This window comes from Globicephala melas, chromosome 6, assembly GCF_963455315.2.
Source record: "Globicephala melas chromosome 6, mGloMel1.2, whole genome shotgun sequence".
NCBI classification, from domain to species: domain Eukaryota; kingdom Metazoa; phylum Chordata; class Mammalia; order Artiodactyla; family Delphinidae; genus Globicephala; species Globicephala melas.
In genome coordinates, this window is record NC_083319.1 from 104,931,050 (window position 1) to 104,952,287 (window position 21,238).

The 21,238-nt window shown below is 39.7% G+C and overlaps 1 protein-coding gene across 2 annotated transcripts in view; it reads left to right on the forward strand.

The window, feature by feature from the left end:
• Positions 1-21,238, forward strand: part of ELP3 (elongator acetyltransferase complex subunit 3) — a 120,186-nt gene that overhangs the window by 51,463 nt on the left and 47,485 nt on the right. For both annotated transcript variants that reach the window (XM_030879118.3, XM_070045816.1), the window contains 3 exons: positions 1,447-1,608; positions 4,709-4,835; positions 13,514-13,707. In XM_030879118.3, the coding sequence (XP_030734978.1) occupies positions 1,447-1,608; positions 4,709-4,835; positions 13,514-13,707 (483 nt within the window). The remainder of the gene's footprint in view (positions 1-1,446; positions 1,609-4,708; positions 4,836-13,513; positions 13,708-21,238) is intronic.

A 21,238-nucleotide genomic window follows, 5' to 3' on the forward strand; every position in this document is an offset into this window, starting at 1 on the left:
CTCTAGGTAATGGTTCCTATTCCATCGCATCAGCAGACCACTTAGCAAGTCATTTTCTTCTTCTAGATTCTAGCTTGAATCTAAAGCTGTACTCATGGGCTTCCCGGGTGGCGCAGTGGTTGAGAATCCGCCTGCCAATGCGGGGGACATGGGTTCGAGCCCTGGGCTGGGAAGATCCCACATGCCGCGGAGCAGCTAAGCCCGTGCACCACAACTACTGAGCTTGTGCTCTAGAGCCTGTGAGCCACAGCTACTGAGGCCCATGCGCCAGGAGCTCGTGCTCCACAACAGGAGAAGCCACTGCAGTGAGAAGCCCACACACTGCAACGAAGAGCAGCCCCCGCTCGCCACAACTAGAGAAACCCTGCACGCAGCAACGAAGATCCCAACGCAGCCAAAATAAATAAATAAATAAATTTAAAATGGTCCTCACTACTCTGATATCTGGTTTTAGTGAAGGAGAAAAATGATTCCTAATTTTGTAAGTTGTTGCTAAGATTAATAGGCTTGACAAAAAGACTTGTGGGTATAGAAGACATTTCATCTGAATTATTCCTATGATCATTATGCATACCCTCCCTTCCCCCCTCTTTTGTTTTCTTTTATTTAACATAACTCTAAAATATGGAGTGGGAAATATATAATGCAGATGGTTTTCACTTCCATGAAAAATCGTTGCTAGGAATTGAAAATTAGGGTTCTCACAGTTGAAATCCCTGCTTTCAAGGAGATTATGGCTGCAGCACACTGAGGAGAATAATAATGATAATGGTGATGATAACATTACTTTGTGCTGGCTCAGTCACGTCAGTCCCATGAGGTATAGCTACTATTATCCTCATTTTGCAGATAATGAAACCGCAGCGCAGGGAGGTTAATAACTTTCCTGTTTGCATAGTTAGGAAATAGCAGAGCCAGGATTTGAACTCAGATAGTCTGGCTCCAGAGCGCATGCTCTTTTTTTTTTTTTTAACTTTTTAAAAATTTATTTATTTTATTTATTTTTGGCTGAATTGGGTCTTCGTTGCTGCGCGTGGGCTTTTTCTAGTTGCTGTGAGCAGGGGCTACTCTTCGTTGCGGTGTGCGGGCTTCTTATTGCAGTGGCTTCTCTTGTTGCAGAGCACGGGCTCTAGGCACACGGGCTTCAGTAGTTGTGGCACGCAGGCTCAGTAGTTGTGACTCGCGGGCTCTAGAGCGCAGGCTCAGTAGTTGAGGCACACGGGCTTAGTTGCTCTGCGGCATGTGGGATCTTCCCGGACCAGGGTTCGAACCCGTGTCCCCTGCATTGGCAGGCAGATTCTTAACCACTGCACCACCAGGGAAGTCCGAGCCCATGGTCTTAACCACTGGGTTAGAGCCGGGAGGACAAAAGGAAGACATCCTTTAAATGAGAGTAGATGTCCTAAAGCTTTGGCAAGTTGTTTACTTTTCGATTTTACTCTACAGGTATTCTGAGAGAAGCCTCACAAAGTGCATCGGAATTACTATTGAGACCAGACCAGATTATTGCATGAAGCGGCATTTAAGTGATATGTTGACTTATGGCTGCACAAGGCTGGAGATTGGGGTGCAGAGTGTCTATGAGGATGTGGCCAGAGATACCAACCGGTAAGACGGTACAGATGATCTTGCACAAGCCTTCCTTTTCCCCCACCGATTGGATCTGTGTTACTACCCATCTGACAGGGAGAGGTCTAGGAATTCCTCCTATTCATTCTTCTGTCTGTGCTCTTAATTCCATCTCCTCCTTCCTTGATTTTTGGTCTTTGTTTACTGGCTTTTTTCCAGTAGTCTATAAACATGCTGATCTCTCTTCCAATTCTTGCGATAAGTAGCCTTTCCCATATGGAAAGCAGAGGGCAGGGCTCAAGGTTAGTAGTTTAAAGCATGAGAAGGCCAAGGAGAATAGGAACAAAGAAAAGGGTTTGAACAAGAAGGAAACTAGTGTGAGATTTAAGAGATTAGTTTTGGTGAAGCAAATGCCAGTTGGTAGGGTAGTGAAAGAAAGGCTGGTGAGGTGATGGGTATAAACTTTGAGAAATTTGGGAGTCTAAGGAAGGAAAGAAATAAGGGTTGATAGAGCCATATGAAGTTCTCTTCCCTCCAGAAATAAAGGCAGGCTTCAGGGAGTAAGTGTGTGTTGAGTTGGACCTTAAAGGCTGCTTCACTTTAATAGGATTTGGGTAGACATGGCAGAGGGTTGTGCTCAGAGAAGGAAGTAAAGGGAAACTAGGGAAACACATGGGTCAGCATCTTAGCAACAACCAGGAAGAGTGCCAGGCTAAGGAGGGCAGATGCTTCCCGTTAGGTAATAGAGGTCTATTAAATATTTTGCACAGGAAGAGTCAGATGGATATCAAGCTTGAGAAGGATCAGCCTGCATAGGATGCATTCTTGTCGGGGAAGGCTTGAACCGGGAACGCTGGTAGGGCTGCTGCAGTAACGAAGGCTACACCAGAGAGGTACCTTGGGGGTGGAAGGAGTCTCTGGAAGGTCAGGGAAGCTTTTCGAAGAAAGTGACATTGAAGCTGAGACTTACAGGAAGAGTCTGAGTTAGTCAGGTGGGGAAGAGGCAGATTTTTTCAGGCAGAAAGAAGAGTACGAGCAAGCTCCTGAGGATAGGAGCACATGGCACATTTCGGGAAATTGGAGTGGTTTCATTTGGTGGGAGTGTGGAGCGTGAGGTAGGAGCGTGGTAAGAGGTGAGGCTGAAAGGGTCAGCAGGATGGCCAGACCATGGGGCGCCTTAGAAGTCAGCCCAGCAAGTTTGGGCTTTAGTCCAAGGCCCGGCTGCAAGCTAACTTGTGATCAAGGCGTACCTGCATTTTATTTTATTTATTTATTTATTTTAAAAGATTCGTTTTTTATTTTATTTACTTATTTTTGGCTGCGTCAGGTCTCAGTTGCGGCACACAGGCTCCTTGTTGTGGTGCACGGGCTTCTCTCTATTTGTGGCGTGCGGGTTTTCTCTTCTCTAGTTGTGCACAGACTCTGTAGTTTGAGACATGCGGGCTCTAGTTGAGGCGCACGGGCCCAGCTCACCTGCGACATGTGGAATCTCAGTTCCCTGACCAGGGATTGCACCCGCGTCCCCTGCATTGGAAGGCGGATTCTTTACCACTGGACCAGCAGGGAAGTCCTGGGGATCACAGTGTGAGGGTGGACTAAGGAGACCAAGCTAGAAGCAAGGTCAGTTCAGAGGCTGCTGCGGTAATTTAAGCAGGAAATGATGTCCTGAAAAGCAGTGTTCGGTGACTGAGTGGGAATGAGCGTAAGAGAGAATGGGAAATAGGCTTGGAGGGAAGGTGAGTTTCATTTTGAATAAACTAAGTTTTAGGTACTTGTGGGACAACTGGTTGAAGGTTTGCTTTAGAGCGGGCTGTCCAGCAGAACATTCTGCAGTGACTGAAATGTTCTGTACCCGCACTGTCCACTGTGATAGCACAACCGAGAAATTGAATTTTTCATCTGAATTAATTTAAAGATAAACTTGAATAACCACGTGTGCCTCGTGACTCTAATATTGTACAGTGCAGCATTAGAGTATTGGATATTTGGGCGTGGTGTCAGAAGACAGGCCTGGCCCAGTCATATAGATTGAGAAGTCATTAGCAAAAAGAGATTAGAGGGGCTTCCCTGGTGGCGCAGTGGTTGAGAGTCCGCCTGCCGATGCAGGGGACACGGGTTCGTGCCCCGGTCTGGGAGGATCCCACATGCCACGGAGCGGCTGGGCCCGTGAGCCATGGCCGCTGAGCCTGCACGTCCGGATCCACAACGGGAGAGGCCACAACAGTGAGAGGCCTGCGTACCATAAAAAAAAAAAGAGAGAGAGAGAGATTAGAGATGGAAGCCATGGAAATGGATGGGAACCTTCAGAGAGTGGGAAGGAGTCCATGGTTTGTAGGATTCTTTGGTGGTGAATGGGAATGGCTAGGTGGTGAAAGGATTGACACAGGGCTTCAGTCTTTAGTAGCCCCAAACTATTATTCGGGCTTGCTTCTTACTTGAATGTGGCACTAGAATGTTAAGATGATTTATACAGCTGGCCCCAAATGATTCTGCCTTGTCACTAAATCATTCTCTCTTCTTACTTTTTTTTTTAGGGCCCTCCAAGCCACCAGAGTGAAATCTACTTTGTGTATAGATGTATCCCTCCCTCCCTCCCTCCCTCTCTCCCTCCCTCCCTCCCTCCCTCCCTCCCTCTCTCTCTCTCTCTCTCCCCCCCTCCCCCTCTCTCTCTCTCTCCTCTCTTTCCCCCCTCCCTCCCTTTCTTTCTCCAAATGAAATTATTTGTTAAAAGATTTTTAAAGGAAAGAGCATAACAAGATGCTGCTCCTGCATGGTTTTGAGCTCATTATTCTTGTTTTTAACCTAGATATTTACATTAGCAAGCTTATTTTGGCCGATGATGCTAAATCAAATAATTTTAGTGTATATTAACTCCTGTGACCTCAGTCACTTACTGTCAGAACTTTGAGTAAGTGCATAAGGGAATTTCTGAGAAATATCTCAGAAGTAAAATTATTTTTTTCCAGGCCTTCTCAGAGGTGGAGATGTAAAAATGACTCTCTAAGATTTCTTTTTCCCCAACCATATTCTTCATTATAGAGCTACTGTTACCTGTCTCAGAGATTGTTTTCCCTCTATTCCTTGTACTCACCTTGTTGCCCATTTATTTGTGTAACAGGTAGTGAATTTTCTTCTTCAGGGGCCACACTGTGAAGGCGGTATGTGAGTCCTTTCACCTGGCCAAAGATTCTGGTTTCAAAGTTGTGGCTCATATGATGCCCGATCTGCCAAATGTGGGACTAGAGAGAGACATTGAACAGTTTACAGTAAGTGTTACCTTAAACCAAGCTACTTGAGAATGCCTCTGCATGCTGCTTCTACCCTCTCTGCTCTTTGATTATTTACTGTTGATTTTTTTCCCATTATTAAAGCAAGACATTCTCATTATGACACAGTGGAGAAAGAGGAGTCACTCACAGCCCCGACACCAAATAAAACTCTAACATGTCAGTATACTCCCAGGACTTTTTTATACTTAGGATTTTTTAGGGGATGAGGTGGGTGATACATAGATACACAGAGATATACTTATGTATATGATAGGTAATTATTTTAATAGCTTTTTCACTTAACATTATAGCAAGCATTTATTCCTGTTATAGCCTGGTCTCTGTTAAAAGGTTAACATATTTAAATATCCACTTAATTTCCATTGAACAAATATGCCATACTTTGCTTAACCACTTCCAGTTTTTTTAATTGAAGATATTATCAGTTTTTGATATTATAAATAGACTGCACATCAACAAATTTTACACCTGTAATTTTTTGTAGTATTTAGGGTTATTTCTTTAGGACAAATTCCCTGGAGTAGAATTATCAGGTAAAGGTATAACTACTTTAAGAATCTCACCATATTACTTAGTTGTTTTTCCCAGGGTTGTAACAACTTACACTCATTTCAGCAGGGTTATCTTTCTCCCAAAATAATTCTCTCCTGTGTATGTATTTTCTACATACATATATATATACACACACACACACACACACACACACACAATATTTTATCTTCGTTAATTTGATGGATAAAAGTGCTGTTTCAACTTGTATTTTGTAATTATAAGTAATGTATTTTTCAGGTTTGTATTTAATAAGTATAATTCTTTCATCTTTTTGGAATTGTGTGTTTTTGTCCTCTGACCAGTTACTCTATTGGATATGAATATTTTTAATATTAATTATATGGACTTTCTAGGTAATAACATTATGGATTGTTTTTTATATTTGTTAAAAAATATTTCCCCCAACCTATCCTTGACCTTTTGTTTCTGTTGTCAAATCTATCTTATTTACTTACTTACTTTCTTAGTGATGATTTCTTGAGATACTTCTAAGCTTAGAACTGCCTTTCTCATACAGCATTTCATTAAACAGTGGAAGAAAATATTCTGTTTTCCTCTAGGCTTTCTGTTCTTTGAATTTTAATACCTAACTCTGGGGTTCATTTGTTTGTTTGTTTGTTTGTTTGTTTTTACTCTATCACATGTTAGCTTGATTCATGTTAGCTTTGTCTTGGGAAATGAGATTGTTCAAAACGCTTTTTTCCTTCAGATTCTCAAATAGGGAAAGTGGCTTAAGGATATCCTTTTAGAGAAGAGAATGAAAATATTTATCAAGTTATTTCATCCACAAAATTGCTTTTATTTTGCTCTGTTTATTAGAACAATAGAATTCATCATGCCTTATTTGTGAAGTTAATAATTATTTCCTTTTAAAAAGTTTATTTCTAAGCCAATGAATTACAAATAAAAGCCTATTTTATAAGACAGCATTAATTCACAGATGTTATTAATTCCCCCATATTGACTATGTAATAGATTTTGAGTCCAATATCTTCCCCTCAGTAGTGCTAGCCAGGCACCCAGACTTCAAGCCTACAAGGCACCTGAAACACACTTTTCTTAAGCACAGCTCCTAGGTGGGCCAGTGGTATAACCAGAATTCATAACTTTAAGTGCCCTTGGAAAAAATATGTCAAGTAATAGCAAATAGCTGAGTCTTAAAATTCATTTTCTTAGTGTCTTCAAAATAAAGAATAGTTCAGAAATAATATTGCAAAGACAGTCCTTCATGTAAACGGATTTATCTGCTTGTTTATAATCTTTTCAAAGAAACCTACAGGGAATGTGAGCAGACCATATGCCTTTTCTAACTGCATCCCAGCAAATGAATAACAAAATAGAGCTAAAATGAGAAATCTGATTTCTCTCTAGAGAAAAATTCTCTGAAAAATTAATCTATAGATGGTCTTAAATATTTTTACAAATCAATTTTTAAAAAAAAGACATGGGCTTCCCTGGTGGCGCAGTGGTTGAGAGTCTGCCTGCTGATGCAGGGGACACAGGTTCGTGCCCCGGTACGGGAAGATCCCACATGCTGCGGAGCGGCTAGGCCTGTGAGCCATGGCCGCTGAGCCTGCACGTCCGGAGCCTGTGCCCTGCAATGGGAGAGGCCACAACAGTGAGAGGCCCGCGTACCGCAAAAAAAAAAAAAAAAAAAAGACAGACCACCTAATAGGAGAATGGGAAAAAAAAAAAAAACTTGAACAAACACTTCACAGATAGGATATTCAAATATTCAGTAAAACTATTTAAAAGTTCTCAAAGTCATTTATCTTCAAAGAAATGAAATTTAAAACTACAATGCATGGCTACTGTATACTCATCAGAATAGCTAAGAATAGCTAAAATGAAAAAAGACAATATCAAGTGTTGGTAAGAGTATGGAGCAACTGGAACTTTCATTTACTGCCAGTGGGAATATAGTACATCATATTAGAAAACTGTTTGACAATATCTGCTAAAAGTGAAAGTAGGCATACTCCATGACCCAGCAATTCTACTCCTTCACGTTTACCCAACAGAAATGCACACACATATTTACCAAGACACAGTCACAAATTACTGAGTGTAGTATCATCAGATTGGAAACAACCCAAGTGTCCATTAAAGTCAAATACATCAATATTGTAAGTTGTGGTGTAGTCAAACAATGAAATACATAAAACAATAAGAGTAAATTAATTATGACTTCATGCAACAACGTGGCTGATTCTATTCAGCATAATATTGAGCAAAGGAAACCAGATCCAAAAGACTACCTAACGTACAATCCTATTAATGTGAGGTTCAGAAGCTTTGGATGGAATTGTAGCTGGAAACAGGCATATGGGAGGCTTCTGAGGTTTGGATAAGGTGCCTTTTCTTGATTTGAGTGTCTAGGTGCTGGCTACATGATTTGTAAAAATCTATCAGGTGTACACTTAAAGATTTGTGTACTTTTTTATACTAAGATATATTTCAATAAAACGTTTACTAAAATTTTTTTAAACTAGTTTTTGTTTAAGAAATCTTGTTTGGGCCTATTTGGAATTCACAACTTTTCCTGAATTAGTAGGCAGTATATTTTACACTTTAAAAACTTCTTTTTTCCCTACTTTATTTTATTGTCACATTATTAGCAACCCACAGATACAGTTTCCTTAATGTGTTTTATCCATAGGAAGGGTTGCTAAGTAAAGGGTCTACTTGTATAATTGTAGAAGTCTAAAAAATGTTATATCTGTAGAGGACAAGATAGCCTTGCCTGGCACGGATCCATAAAGCCTCTACCCAGCTATGTGCCTGCATGTGTTAATTATAAATTGGCTTAGCTCTCACACCTTGTTGCTTAGGTCAGTTCCGGGTCACTAAGAGCAGAGCTGGTCATTTGCGTCTGTTCATTGCAGATTCACACTCTTATCTAGTGGTAGGTACAGAGCTCATAGCTGTTTCTGATAAATAGCACTTGCTTATATTTTTCAGTAACTGAGATTTATTTTTGAAGTGAAGTTTTCTTTTTTCTTATAAGCTGAAAGTCCTGGTTGTGATGGAGAATGTTTAACATCTTAGGAATTTATCCTCCGAGCATTAACTTCACCCTTTCCATCTGTCCTCAGGTCTCCAAAATGGTATATCATTTACTACTCAAAATAACCTTTAGCTGTTTTTGTATTTTATTCTTTTCTTTTCTTTTTTTTTTTTTTTTTTTGCGGTACGTGGGCCTCTCACTGTTGTGGCCTCTCCCATTGCGGAGCACAGGCTCCGAACACGCAGGCTCAGCGGCCATGGCTCACGGGCCCAGCCGCTCCGCGGCATGTGGGATCTTCCCAGACCGGGGCACGAACCCATGTCCCCTGCATCGGCAGGCGGACTCTCAACCACCGTGCCACCAGGGAAGCCCTGTATTGTATTCTTTTAAAATTAGACTGCTCCTGGATATCCAAGCTCAGGTTGCTGAAAATGCTTAGAGAGTGTCAGTTTCTCTTGAGGAAAAATTTATCTCCAGAACCTCTTGTCAGTAATGCGAAATCTTTCAAAGTCCATTAATGTTTGCCCACGCTTTGGACACTCAGAAGTTCTTTTTTTCCCCCACTGAGCTGTTTTTCCCAAAAGCCAGTGTGATCAAGTTACAGTTTGGCAGGTATGGTTAGAGGTGTTTGTTGTTGTTACTTCTTCATTTGCTTGGTTTTCTTAATGTAAAGGCTCGATACTTAAGGTAATATCATAGAATACAGGTAGTGTAGAATTATATCAGAAAAGACCACCTGTTGCAGCCTCCTCAGACAAGGAAACAAGACCTGACGCAGTTAAGTAACTGTTAAAGGCCATGGTGAGTCTCAGGTAGAAACAGGCTCTTAGGAAGGCACCCTTTCTATTGCACCTTTCTGTGTCTCCTTTCTTAGGCCAAGGAAGGTCTGTTTTATGATGAATGACTATGCATGACCCGAATGATGTTGAAATCCTGGTCGGGTTGGATCTTACAGAAACAGAACTTTACGTTTTCAGTTATTTTTTATTTGTATCAAAGGAACACATGCAAAATTTTAAAAGTCAAATTGTACTGTAAGGCCTACAGTGAAAAACAGCAGTACCCTGCCTTCCTTTCCCTTGAGTGCCCCCACGTCATTTACAAACGCTTCAGTGTCCCTGCTTCCTCCAAATCCACTGCAGCTTGGCTTCTACTCACTCCCCGCTGCCCGCCAACTCACACTCTCTCTCTCTCTCTCCCTCTCCCTCTCTCTCTCTCTCTCTTTGAAACTATTCTCTCAAACATTGTAAAGTACTTGCTAATCTCCAAATCCAAAGGATACTTCTCGGCTGACATTTTATCCAGTCTTAGCACCTGTTATTGTTAAAGACTCTCCAGTTTTAAATTCTCATCTCCCTGGCTTTTGTGACTCTGCTGTCCCCTGGTTCCCTTTTTAACCTCTAGGACTATTTCTTTTCCACTAGATCTCCTTTTTCTTCCCACCACTTAAATGTGGCTTCTGTCTTTTGCTCTCATCTATATGCTTATCTTTCTTCTGTTCTAACTTTACCACTTACACTTCAATTAATCTCATTTCCTCTCCAGCCTTAAGCCTTAGCCCTTAAGTCCAATTGCTGAATACTCTTCAACTAGCACCAGATGTCTTACTTGTACTTCGGACTTAACGTGTCCAATATGGACACACTTCATTCCCCCTGTGGTCTCCTTGTCTTCTGTTTCCTGTGATATTGGTGTTCCATCATCCACATACCCTCCCAAGCTAGACATTCAGTCATTCAGAAGGAAAGAGAGAATATGTGGAGCCAGACTGGGCCTAGTTTGAATCCTGGCCCCACCCGCCACTTGGTAGCAAACGGACTGCTTTGTTCCTCAGTCTCCTCATCTCTGAATGAGGCTGTTGTGAAGGTGGGCAGAGGTAATGCATGCATCATGCTTAGAAGAATGCCTGGCACATAACGAGTGCTCAGTACATCACTGCTGCTGTCGCTGTTCCCTCTACCGTGGGTCTAATCTAACAGGAGGTCCTGTCTGTTACTCCCTCTGAATATTTTTGAGGGCTGTCGCCTCCTCTTCATCTCCACTGCCACAACTTCAATTCATGCTTTTGTCAGCTCACTGCACAGGTAGACAGCTGCTTAGCTAAGTCCCACGGCCACCAGCCATGTTCCCTTCTAATATATCATCCACATTGCCACCAAAATTATGTTTATTAAATTAATTTTTATCTTTATAGTATAAAAGGTATTAATTAATAAAGTTATTATTAACTAGTGTTTGAAAATCCAGTAAGTCCTAAAGGGGTCACATCAAAACACAGTAGTCCTCCGCCACTTTCAACTGTTGTGGCCAGGCCAGGGGAGGTGGGGGAGGGGTCCCAGTATTTACCACTATGTTTCCTTCTTCTATGCTTGGATTCCTGTTTCCTGACTATCAGTAGAGAGATTCTCTTGTCTTACTGTTACCAATACAATAGTTAAAGAGTTAGTTCTTTGAACTCCCATTCTCCCAATATTATTAGGCCACTATTTTAGTTATATGAGTAGTCAGTGTTTTCATTACAGTTTTTACATAAGTTATTATTATTTGCATGGAGCCAAGTAATATACTATACCTACTTTCTTTTCTTAAATAACTTTTTGTTTTTCCTAGAGTTAACAGTAAAATTGTCTTATTTCTTTATTTGCTTATTAGTTCTCTGAGTATCTGTAACCTTCAAGTGTGCCCATTCAGTGTTAAAGCCCCTCTCTCAGTGGCTGACCCTATCAGATATTCTCTAAGTACCTTTTTTAGGCTGGAGTCATAACTCCTGGAGGTCTAATCTTCCAGCTCCAAACTGGACTGGCAGTTCTCTGTGCCTAGTTCACAGAGGTCTTCCTTAGGGCTCCTCTTCTCTACTCTCTAGGATCAGATCCTTTGTTTTTTAGAAACCAAGTTAATCCTTTTTATTGGTTTACTCCTTTACTTTACAAAAACACATTCTCCAGCAGCTTTCTAAGAAAGGATTCATCATGGGAAGTAAGCCTTTTACATGCCCAAAAATGTCTCTGTTCTAATATCTTCACACTTACAGAATTCTGTGAAATCATTTTCCCTCCTTTTTTTTTTTTTTTAAACTCCTTATTGACTGGGGTATTTTTGCAGAAATTAATGCCTATGGCCAGCAATTTTTATTTCGGCTGATCAAAATTAATTCTGTTATTTCACTAACACTTTGTGGGTTATTACATTCAATAGTTACACCTGACACACCTGTAGAGTCTTCTAATTTTCATGAAATTTTGTCTTCAGTCCACTCTTCTGTAGAAGCAGAGGAGCATTCTCCAGCATCATGAGTTTCATTTTCACTTTCCATATCAGAATCAATCACTAAGGTTTTTGTCTTTTTGTTGGTATAATATTCACATCATCTGAATCATAACTGTATTCTGAAGAACTGTCATTACTGCTATTTCTGATCTATGCTCATTCCTGGGACTCTGGTGTGACTGAGCTGCCCTTTCATCCGTATCCCCCTTTGCAGATAGTTTGTTTACAGTTTTCTTCATTTGCAAAGTCATTTACCAATCTTCCATCCATTTTCTGTCTTCCAAAAATTTATTGCTATCACTTATTCCCCCTCCTGTCTCCTCTGATGTTCTCTTTGTTCTTCTGGGTTTATGCTTTTTAAAAAAATTATTTCCTCTTATTTCAGTGTGATTTTGGAAGGAAAGGAAAGAAACACATATTTTAATTCTCCATGTTTAACCGGAAGTCCAGCACCAATTCCATCTATCATCATTCTTATGAAAGGATTATATCAGCCCATATGTCCCCCTAATTTATTACACGAGTAACCAGAAGTACTTTACTGAAATCCTGTGTTCCAATATAGATGCAGACTAGGTAGAAAGTGACTTGCATACATACTCTTTGTGGATGGCTATAGAATATTAAAGACCTTATGAATCTTTAATATATAAATGTTACAGGGAAAATTACATGCAATTACAGAAGAATAGCCCTAAGAGCAAATGGTGCACAAAGATTATAGCATTTAAGACTGTGACAGAAATCAGCGAGAGAGATCGAAAACTCTATAGTTATATATTTCTTTGAAAACCAAGTTAAACAATGGAAAGCTCTGTAAGAATAACAGCACAAGATAAAAAAGCATTTTCACAATTCACAAGATACGGTACTGCTGGCCGTTTAAGTACTAACGCCAGGGTCGGGGTGAGAGGGAGCTGTATGAGTCCACCTTCATTCCTCTATCACATGTCAAGCGAAATCAAGATAAGAGCAGATTAGCAGTGCAAAGTCATAGAAAGGAGAATGCCTGATGTCTCCTTGCTACAACCCAAGTAAAGAAATAAGGCAGCCAGCTGGGATGATACAGTGCAGGAAATTACTATGTCAAAGTAGATGAATTAGATGTATCCCTCAGTGTCCAGATAACAAATGGACTGTGTGTATCCCGGGTTAGGAATGGTGCCAGTTGGCCTGAGGACAAAATAGTCCTATCCAGGGGTCGGCATACTTTTTCTGCAAAGGGCCATATAGTAGACAGTTTAGGTTTTGCAGCCCAGATGGTGATCTATGTCACAACTTTTAAAAGTTTAAACAATTAAATATATTCCATTATTAAAGGAGGATACAGTCTAGAGGTGAATGCAGGCATCTGATAAATTGTCAGTATGATGCTGCTAAGAAGGCAAGAATACAGAATTCCAGAAAACATTTTTAAGTGAAGCAACTTGTATTTGAAGGTCAGGAAGACCTCTCTGAAGAATTGGCATTCAAGCTGAGACCTGAAGATTAGCTAGATGAAGAAAAACTGATAAAATTTCCAGGCAGAGGAAATTGCCTTTGCAAAGACAGAAAAGCAAGGTGGGGAGGGTGGCATGCGATGACACCACAGCAGTGGACCGGGGTTGGGTTGGTTGGCAAGGGCTTGGTCACCCAGCACACACATGTTTTGCTCCACTGAGGCTGTAAAAACAATGAGTTTCTGTTCTGTATACCTTCCCTCGCTTGATAGGAAGGAAAGTCAGTCTAAGAACCACATAGGTATGTGAGAGAAGCCAGCCCCAGATTGAAACTTCACTGTGGGTAATCTCCATATAACTAATGGAGAAGTCATTTTCTCTATTCACAGGAGTTTTTTGAGAACCCTGCTTTTCGTCCTGATGGTTTGAAACTCTACCCTACCCTGGTGATTCGTGGAACTGGGCTTTATGAGTTGTGGAAATCGGGAAGATACAAGAGTTATTCTCCCAGTGACCTGATTGAATTGGTGGCCCGGATCCTTGCCCTCGTGCCTCCGTGGACTCGAGTGTACCGAGTGCAGAGGTAATGTGTTAATCTTTTATGCCAGAAGTCATCAGTGATGAGTCTTATCTGTTAACAGTTTCTAATGAGAAGAGTCTTACTGCAAATTGATGGGTTTGAATTTTTTTTAATTAAAAATGGGACACCTAGAATGCTGTCTGTAGATAGAGAGGATGGAAATGGTAGGACAGCACGTCCAAGCCTCTTTGCCAGTATCACGTTTATTCACATGTTCACCTCTCCATTCGCAAGCCAGGAGATGGAGGATGATGGGAAGTGAGCATGGTGTTTGGTTCCAGGAGCTTGTGATCTACATCAGCGTTTCCTTTCTCAGATCTGCTCCAACCCAGATACTCTAGTGAGTGTGGGAGGAGGACGTGGAGCCATGTGTCTGTTATCCCTGTTCTAGAGCCTCTGAAGAAAAAAGAAAGAGTAGCAACGAGCATTCTTTACTGACATTAATGTAAATGTGGAGAAAGAGTGACATATTCCTGATAGTGTGAAGGAAATCATCTGAACTACTTTTCTAGGAGAAACTGAGATCTCATTTTCAATCGTGGTCTTTTTTTTTTTTTAAATAGAAACATAACACTGAAGGAAAAATTTAGAAGCCATAAAGTTACCTATTTACCTACAATCCTGACAAAGCCATTCCTGTACTTCCTGGTCGTTAAGGCACATTTCCACCACCCTGCCAAAAACTGCCTGTATTCCAGTATTACCAGTACAAGGCTAAATGGGGATCGATAAATGCATGTCCAGTCAGCTGCTGTGACTAGGATTCCACTGAGCACAACAACTGTGCTACTAATAACATAAAGCAGAACTATCAACTAAAGGGAAATTATCAAGGATATAAAATAATGGATTTCCTTAAAGGTCAAAGGATATTTACACCACATTTCTGGCACAGTGTATTTATTTCTCAAATTTTTTAAATTATTGGCCCAACTTAAGGACCTAAATTGCTTAATGATCTCTATTTTTAAAAATACTAAGGAGATAGTGACTAGAAAATCAGCCATCAAAATCATTTGCATTATCCTTCCTCTTCTCTTCCACCTTTCTGGAACAATTCAGTCCAAAAGACATTAGGAGCTACTGAGCAACGCAGGCATCCACACAAGGGACACAGGGAGCCGCAGGGCCCAGAGCACGGGGAGAAGGGTGTTCTCAGGGAGGAGGTGGTGGTCTGGTTCAGGCTGCTGCAGCCCAGATGTGTGAGGAAGGCGTTCTCACTGACGGCTGACCTGGCACCAGATGTCAGAGCTCAGTAGGGCGAGGAGGATGTGTCTGAGGGGTGTGGAGACGAGGACAGCAACAGAGGGTCAGTAACTTGCAAGGGGTGGATCTAATAAGCAGATAATATTAAGGATAATGGGAGCTGGGTTTTCTGTTATCTGAAAAGGGAATGCCAAATATGAAAAAGGAGAAAATTCTAATGTACCCCATGGTGTTTGGGAATAGGAGATACTGGTGTGAACTTGTGGTTTTCAACATATTGGTAGAGATAGAAATAACTGTAAATGTAACAAACAATAACAAATACAATGGTGTGTGCACATGTCCTTTTCACAGTCTGTTTAATGGCCATGATTTTTGCAGTTTTGTGCTGTTTGTTGGTGATTTCACTGTTTAAAATGGCCTGAAGTGTTGTGTGTAGTGTTCCTGAGTGCAGGAAGGCTATGCTGTGCCTTACCTTATGGGGTTTCCCTTGTGTGTTATTTGTTGTTTTTCCCTTGCTGCTTTTAATATGTTTTCTTTGTATTTAATTTTTGAGAGTTTGATTAGAAAAGGCATGTATTAGATTAGCTTCATTCAGACATGAGCTATGAGCCATGAGTTTCATGATAATGAATCATCTGCCTATTTATTGAGAGAGAGAGAGAGAGACACACTGACACCTTAAACAGAAATACACATAAAGTAAGGTCATGTGTTGATCAGCTGATGGAAATGCTGTGACCGGAGGCTCACAGGAAGCTGGGATGGAGTCTAGGATTAGACAACAGTAAAGTGCCAATGTTAGTTTCCTGATTTTGATGGTTGTATTACTGTTACCCAAGAGAATATCCTTGTTGTAGGAAATACTTAGAGTATTCTGGGGGTATTGGGACATCTTGTTCCCAATTTACTTTCAAATATTATACTTCAGGAATATAGTTATTTGTACCACACTTGGGAATTTTTCTGTGACTTTGAGATTGTTTCAAAAACTTAATACAATAGAAACAAAGATGCAATAAGTAATACTAATAACAACAAAAGAAAAATAGTATTTGCATTTAACTCACTGGGGCAACCAGAGAACAGTGAAGACACTACTTCCCAACAGCAGAGCAGGGTAACAGGTACCACAGAATAGAAATTTCACAGCCATAGACACCATAGTTTTCCTACCAAGAGTAACAAGGCATAGATCACACGGGCAATCAGATGAAGAATTTGCATTCTCCCCATTCATTTTTAGATTTAAATTTCTTCTTTTTTTTTTTAATACATCTTTATTGGAGTATAATTGCTTTACAATGGTGTGTTAGTTTCTGCTTTATAACAAAGTGAATCAGTTATACATATACGTATGTTCCCATATCTCTTCCCTCTTGCGTCTCCCTCCCTCCCTCCCACCCTCCCTATCCCATCCCTCCAGGCGGTCACAGAGCACCAAGCTGATCTCCCTGTGCTATGCGGCTGCTTCCCACTAGCTATCTACCTTATGATTGGTAGTGTATATATGTCCATGCCTCTCTCTCGCTTTATTACAGCTTACCCTTCCCCCTCCCCATATCCTCAAGTCCATTTTCTAGTAGGTCTGTGTCTTTATTCCTGTCTTACCCCTAGGTTCTTCATGACATTTCTTTTTCTTGAATTCCATACATATGTGTTAGCATATGGTATTTGTCTTTCTCTTTCTGACTTACTTCACTCTGTATGACAGACTCTAGGTCTATCCACATTACAAATAGCTCAATTTCGTTTCTTTTTATGGCTGAGTAATATTCCATTGTATATATGTGCCACATCTTCTTTATCCATTCATCCAATGATGGACACTTAGGTTGTTTCCATCTAAGGGCTATTGTAAATAGAGCTGCAATGAACATTTTGGTACATGACTCTTTTTGAATTATGGTTTTCTCAGGGTATATGCCCAGTAGTGGGATTGCTGGGTCATATGATAGTTCTATTTCTAGTTTTTTAAGGAACCTCCATACTGTTCTCCATAGTGGCTGTACCAATTCACATTCCCACCAGCAGTGCAAGAGTGTTCCCTTTTCTCCACACTGCCTCCAGCATTTATTGTTTCTAGATTTTTTGATGATGGCCATTCTGACTGGTGTGAGATGATATCTCATTGTAGTTTTGATTTGCATTTCTCTAATGATTAATGATGTTGAGCATTCTTTCATGTGTTTGTTAGCAGTCTGTATATCTTCTTTGGAGAAATGTCTATTAACGTCTTCTGCCCATTTTTGGATTGGGTTGTTCGTTTTTTTGTTATTGAGCTGCATGAGCTGCTTATAAATTTTAGAGATTAATCCTTTGTCAGTTGCTTCATTTGCAAATATTTTCTCCCATTCTGAGGGTTGTCTTTTGGTCTTGTTTATGGTTTCCTTTGCTGTGCAAAAGCTTTGAAGTTTCATTAGGTCCCATTTGTTTATTTTTGTTTTTATTTCCATTTTTCTAGGAGGTGGGTCAAAAAGGATCTTGCTGTGATTTATGTCATAGAGTGTCCTGCCTATGTTTTCCTCTAAGAGTTTGATAGTTTCTGGCCTTACATTTAGGTCTTTAATCCATTTTGAGCTTATTTTTGTGTATGGTGTTAGGGAGTGATCTAATCTCATACTTTTACATGTACCTGTCCAGTTTTCCCAGCACCCCTTATTGAAGAGGCTGTCCTTTCTCCACTGTACATTCCTGCCTCCTTTATCAAAGATAAGGTGACCATATGTGCGTAGGTTTATCTCTGGGCTTTGTATCCTGTTCCATTGATCTATCTTTCTGTTTTTGTGCCAGTACCATACTGTCTTGATTACTGTAGCTTTGTAGTATAGTCTGAAGTCAGGGAGCCTGATTCCTCCAGCTCTGTTTTTCTTTCTCAAGATTGCTTTGGCTATTCGGGGTCTTTTGTGTTTCCATACAAATTGTGAAATTTTTTGTTTTAGTTCTGTGAAAAATGCCAATGGTAGTTTGATAGGGATTGCACTGAATCTGTAGATTGCTTTGGGTAGTACAGTCATTTTCACAATGTTGATTCTTCCAAACTAAGAATATGGTATATCTCTCCATCTATTTGTATCATCTTTAATTTCTTTCATCAGTGTCTTATAATTTTCTGCATACAGGTCTTTTGTCTCCTTAGGTAGGTTTATTCCTAGATATTTTATTCTTTTTGTTGCAGTGGTAAATGGGAGTGTTTTCTTGATTTTTCTTTCAGATTTTTCATCATTAGTGTATAGGAATGCCAGAGATTTCTGTGCATTAATCTTGTATCCTGCTACTTTACCGAATTCATTGATTAGCTCTAGTTGTTTTCTGGTAGCATCTTTAGGATTCTCTATGCATAGTATCATGTCATCTGCAAACAGTGACAGCTTTACTTCTTTTCCGATTTGCATTCCTTTTATTTATTTTTCTTCTCTGATTGCTGTGGCTAAAACTTCCAAAACTATGTTGAACAATAGTGCTGAGAGTGGACAATCTTTTCTTATTCCTGATCTTAGAGGAAATGGTTTCAGTTTTTCACCATTGAGAACCATGTTGGCTGTGGGTTTGTCATATATGGCCTTTATTATGTTGAGGAAAGTTCCCTGTATGCCTACTTCCTGCAGGGTTTTTATCATAAATGCGTGTTGAATTTTGTCGAAAGCTTTTTCTGCATCTACTGAGATGATCATATGGTTTTTCTCCTTCATTTTGTTATTATGGTGTATCATGTTGATTGATTTGTGTATACTGAAGAATCCTTGCATTCCTGGAATAAACCCTACTTGATCATGGTGTATGATCCTTTTGATGTGCTGTTGGATTCTGTTTGCTAGTATTTTGTTGAGGATTTTTGCATCTATGTTCATCAGTGATATTGGCCTGTAGTTTTCTTTCTTTGTGGCAACCTTGTCTGGTTTTGGTATCAAGGTGATGGTGGCCTCGTAGAATGAGTTTGGGAGTGTTCTTCCCTCTGCTATATTTTGGAAGAGTTTGAGAAGGATGAGTGTTATCTCTTCTCTAAATGCTTGATAGAATTCGCCTGTGAAGCCATCTGGTCCTGGGCTTTTGTTTGCTGGAAGATTTTTAATCACAGTTTCAATTTCAGTGTTTGTGATTGGTCTGTTCATATTTTCTATTTCTTCCTGATTCAGTCTTGGCAGGTTGTGTATTTCTAAGAACTTGTCCATTTCTTCCAGGTTGTCTATTTTATTGGCACAGAGTTGCTTGTAGTAATCTCTCATGATCTTTTGTATTTCTGCAGTGTCAGTTGTTACTTCTCCTTTTTCATTTCTAATTCTATTGATTTGAGTCTTCTCAAATGATGAGTCTGGCTAATGGTTTATCTATTTTGTTTATCTTCTCAAAGAACCAGCTTTTAGTTTTATTGATCTTTGCTATTGTTTCCTTCATTTCTTTTTCGTTTATTTCTGATCTGATTTTTATGATTTCTTTCCTTCTGCTAACTTTGGGGTTTTTTTGTTCTTCTTTCTCTAATTGCTTTAGGTGCAAGGTTAGGTTGTTTATTCGAGATGTTTCCTGTTTCTTAAGGTAGGATTGTATTGCTATAAACTTCCCTCTTAGAACTGCTTTTGCTGCATCCCATAGGTTTGGGGTCATCGTGTCTCCATTGTCACTTGTTTCTGGGTATTTTTTGATTTCCTCTTTGATTTCTTCAGTGATCACTTCGTTATTAAGTAGTGTATTGTTTACCTTCCATGTGTTTGTATTTTTTACAGATCTTTTCCTGTAATTGATATCTAGTCTCTTAGCATTGTGGTCGGAAAAGATACTTGATACAATTTCACTTTTCTTAAATTTACCAAGGCTTGATTTGTGACCCAAGATATGATCTATCCTGCAGAATATTCCATGAGCACTTGAGAAAAATGTGTATTCTGTTGTTTTCGGATGGAATGTCCTATGAATATCAATTAAGTCCATCTTGTTTAATGTATCATTTAAAGCTTGTGTTTCCTTACTTATTTTCATTTTGGATGATCTGTCCATTGGTGAAAGTGGGGTGTTAAAGTCCCCTACTATGAATGTGTTACTATTGATTTCCCCTTTTATGGCTGTTAGTATTTGCCTTATGTATTGAGGTGCTCGTATGTTGGGTGCATAAATATTTACAATTGTTATATCTTCTTCTTGAATCGATCCCTTCATCATTATGTAGAGTCCTTCTTTGTCTCTTCTAATAGTCGTTATTTTAAAGTCTATTTTGTCTGATATGAGAATTGCTACTCCAGCTTTCTTTTGGTTTCCATTTGCATGGAATATCTTTTTCCATTCCCTTACTTTCAGTCTGTATGTGTCTCTAGGTCTGAAGTGGGTCTCTTGTAGACAGCATATATATGGGTCTTGTTTTTGTATCCATTCAGCCAATCTGTTTCTTTTGGTGGGAGCATTTAGTCCATTTACATTTAAGGTAATTATCGATATGTATGTTCCTATTCCCATTTTCTTAATTGTTTTGGGTTCATTATTGTACGTCTTTTCCTTCTCTTGTGTTTCTTGCCTAGAGAAGTTCCTTTAGCATTTGTTGTAAAGCTGGTTTGGTGGTGCTGAACTCTCTCAGCTTTTGCTTGTCTGTAAAGGTTTTAATTTCTCCATCAAATCTGAGTGAGATCCTTGCTGGGTAGTAATCTTGGTTGCAGCTTTTTCTCCTTCATCACTTTAAATATGTCCTGCCACTCCCTTCTGGCTTGCAGTGTTTCTGCTGAAAGATCAGCTGTTAACCTTATGGGGAATTCCCTTGTATGTTATTTGTTGTTTTTCCCTTGCTGCTTTTAATATGTTTTCTTTGTATTTAATTTTTGACAGTTTGATTAATATGTGTCTTGGCATATTTCTCCTTGGATTTATCCTGTATGGGACTGTGCTTCCTGGACTTGATTAACTATTTCCTTTCCCATATTAGGGAAGTTTTCAACTATAATCTCTTCAAATATTTTCTCAGTCTTGTTCTCTTCTTCTTCTGGAACCCCTATAATTCGAATGTTGGTGTGTTTAATGTTGTCCCAGAGGTCTCTGAGACTGTCCTCCGTTCTTTTCATTCTTTTTTCTTTATTCTGCTCTGCAGTAGTTATTTCCACTATTTTATCTTCCAGGTCACTTATCCGTTCTTCTGCCTCAGTTATTCTGCTATTGATCCCATCTAGAGTATTTTTAATTTCATTTATTGTATTGTTCATCGTCGCTTGTTTCATCTTTAGTTCTTCTAGGTCCTTGTTAAATGTTTCTTGCATTTTGTCTATTCTGTTTCCAAGATTTTGGATCATCTTTACTCTCATTATTCTGAATTCTTTTTCAGGTAGACGGCCTATTTCCTCTTTATTCGTTT